The following is a 3270-nucleotide window of genomic DNA, read 5'->3' as shown; positions in this document are numbered from 1 at the left end:
AGAGAGAGAGAGAGAGAGAGAGAGAGAGAGAGAGAGAGAGAGAGAGATATCTAATAAGCATGCCTTCCTCACTCCTCAAAATGATTCTGTTGAGATTGGTGTTGTCATGGTCTCCAGTCTAAAGACTGTGGAGCTGAGACCCAAATGAGATTAGATTCAAAGAACTCAGATCTCCATTTCTGGACCCTTTTTCCCTTTCAGGGGAAATGTGCAAGAACACTCATGGAAACAAATCTGGGCATCGGTGTAGGATGGGCTGCTTGCCCAGAACTCCAGGAATAGAGTGGGAAATGCGTTCAGGGCAGGGGTTTCTGGGAGTCTTTTTGGATCACACCAGGACAGTGCTCAGCAGTTGACAGGTTGGAATGCAGATCGTGGAAGGTGATGTTGGGGACACTGTGTAACACAACACAGAGGGAGGTCATTTACTTGTCAACTCAGGCTGGTACTCTGATGGTGCTGCAGAGAAGAGAGTGCTCTGTAAAATGGGGCACATTGTTTGCTGTGGCCTCTGGGTGCTTCTGAGCACTTGAGTGGATTTCTACCCAGTCCGGGGAGGGGGTGAAGGGAACTGTGGGCTCCCCTAGTTCTAAATCTATTCACAGCATATGTATCTGCTGAGAGAATGCATATTATATGCAAAAAGAGGGCTATCCAACCAAGCCATGTTGGTTGATATTGCATATATATATATTTATACATATATATATATGTATATATATATATACATATATATATGATATGATAGAATTTTTTAAGACCATTTTTTATTTAGTTGGTTGGTTTGTAGCCAAGGTACATGTCCTCAAAAGTAAGCCAGGCAGGAAAGAAGAAAGGAAAGGAAAGAAGGAAGGAAGGAAATGCAGGATGGGAGGAGGAAGGGGAGAAGAGAGAAAAAGGGGGAAGAAGGGAGAGAAGAACCCAGCATATGAACATTTAATACAAGGCATCTTTAACAGAGTCTGTAGGCTTCCCGAACATCCTAAGATCTGTCGATGTGTCTATTCTTACTCAGACGAGCACCAAGCTTTAATAGCTGAGTTACAAATGTGTACGACCTAGAATAGATAAAGTACCATTGACTTTTTGTTGACCTTTTAAGACAGAGTTTCACACTGTAGCCTGTGGTGGGCTTGAACTTGTAGCAATCCTTCTGCCTCAGGTTCCTCACCAAATGTTGGGATTACAAACATGAACAGCCATGCCCAGGAGTATCCATGACTCAGAAGATGCACATTAAACACTGTCTTGGTCGGGCTGGTGCTGTGACTCAGTGACAGAGCATCTGTTCAAAGCTTGCCCACAGTGATGTGCTTCCTCTAGCAAGGATCCATCTCCCAGAGATTCCATCCCTTCCCAAACAGTGCCATAGCTGGAGATCAAGTGTTCAAACACATGAGCCTATAGGAGACATCTCCTAAGGAAACTACAGCATCCCAAAAAGCTCATGGCCATCTCATGATGTAAAAAGTGTTTAGCCCAACTTGAAAGGCCCCTTGCAGTCCTTAACAGTCTCAACCCGCTGCATGGTTCCAGTTTCTGTATTAGTTTCATTTCTGTGGCTATGATAAAATCTCCCAACAAAGTAAATTTTAAAATAGAAAGGACTTGTTTTGGTTTATAGTTTGTGGGGGTGGGGTGCAGCCCATCTTGGTGATGAAGGGTTGGAAGAGGGAGCATGAAGTTGGCCTACCCTCTTACACCAGCAATGCTTAAGAGAGAGCAAAAGGAAGTGTGTGTGTGTGTGTGTGTGTGTGTGTGTGTGTGTGGTGGGGAGGCTATAAAACCTCAAAGCCTGCCCCAGTGACATATTTTCTCCAGGGAGGCTCTACCTCTTTAGGGCTCCAGAACCTTGACAAACAGTGCTACCAGCTGGGGACCAGAAGATATCAACCTATGGGGGACATTCCACGTTCAAACACAGCTGCTAGCATGTCTGAGAGCCTGGATTTGACCTGTAGTACTAAGCAGAACTCACATCAGGTGACTTACTGTATTAAACCTGAAAATTTCAAGGAGAAAGACCAAATCCGTGGTTGTCCAATTAAAGCAAGATTCATTTAATCCTGGCCAGGAAGATGGACAGTGGCCATGTCCGTTCCTGGGATTCCCAGAGAATGGCACTGAATTCAGTCAGCCATAAAGCACCATTCAGTGCTCATAGAGGCAGAACCCACAAGGCTAAGGTAATTCCCCTCTGTCATTCATGGAAGGTGGGGGGTGGGATGTGGGGGCAAGCTTACATCCTGACATATTTCCTGCCTGTGTACATTTACCTACATGTAATCAAGGGTCCTGTGCAGTTGGGGCCAGCAAACTTGTTTACTGAAGTGAAGGCTTGTGACTTGTTACTTTATATGAACAACAGCCCCCAGCATTCCAGGAAGTTATCCGTCCTTGAGCACGTGGGGCTTCCGTGTTAACTTTAGCCTTTACATTCCTCCCTTGAGTTGTGTCCTGAGTCAAGTCCTTGACTCTGTGGTGCGGACCCGTGCATCAGCCTTACAACCGTAGGCTATAACTCCAGTTCCAGGGGATCCAGCACCTGCACACGTGTGGCACGTGTGTGCACACTCACACACATAATCCAAAACAAAAAGTTAAAGTAAGTCTTAAAGATATTGCTTAGAACAGCCCATAGACAAATATTTTGTTCTCCCAAATCCCCATACTCTACCCTAAACAAATCTGCCTGATATTGGTATTAAGCTGGCTCTGTAAACACATGAGTTTCATTTAAACAGTAGACTGCAGTCAGCTTATGCCTTTCTAATGTGCATGCGCATATACACAGCTGTTTCATACAATGAAGGTAGAAGCCATCCATGGCTTACTTGAGTGTGGGTCCAATCTCCCCTCTCCCCACCCCACCACCACCCTGTACCCTTTGCTTTGCTCGCTCCCTGTAGTCTCCTTGTACTAACTCTCCTGGTGTTTTCAGGTGCTTGGCCGTAGGGAGCAGCAACATGGTGGCCCACATGGCAAGCATGGTCATGCCATTCACCAGTCACTTCTCCAAAGTCTGGATCTTCTCACCACAGGTCCTTATCGCTTCTAGACACTGGGGTAGCAGGCAGGCAGCATAGCCAGTGTTGCCTCTTCCCTTCCTTCCTTCCTCCTTCTTTCTTTCTTCCTGTCTTCCTTCCTCCTTCTTTCTTTCTTCCTGTCTTTCTTCCTTCCTCCTTCTTGCTTTCTTCCTGTCTTTCTTCCTGTCTTCCTTCCTTCCTTCCTTCCTTCCTTCCTTCCTTCCTTCCTTCCTTCCTTCCTTCC

At 45.8% G+C, this 3270-nt stretch overlaps 1 protein-coding gene across 1 annotated transcript in view; it reads left to right on the top strand.

Moving 5' to 3' along the window:
- Positions 1 to 3270, top strand: part of Slc22a16 (solute carrier family 22 member 16) — a 32409-nt gene that overhangs the window by 22336 nt on the left and 6803 nt on the right. The window contains exon 7 of the mRNA XM_028769097.1: positions 2942 to 3041. Within this exon, the coding sequence (XP_028624930.1) occupies positions 2942 to 3041 (100 nt within the window). The remainder of the gene's footprint in view (positions 1 to 2941; positions 3042 to 3270) is intronic.

Source organism: Grammomys surdaster, unplaced genomic scaffold (genome assembly GCF_004785775.1).
Source record: "Grammomys surdaster isolate TR1022 unplaced genomic scaffold, NIH_TR_1.0 190, whole genome shotgun sequence".
Taxonomy (NCBI): Eukaryota; Metazoa; Chordata; class Mammalia; order Rodentia; family Muridae; genus Grammomys; species Grammomys surdaster.
This window is presented reverse-complemented; position numbering and strand designations above follow the sequence as displayed.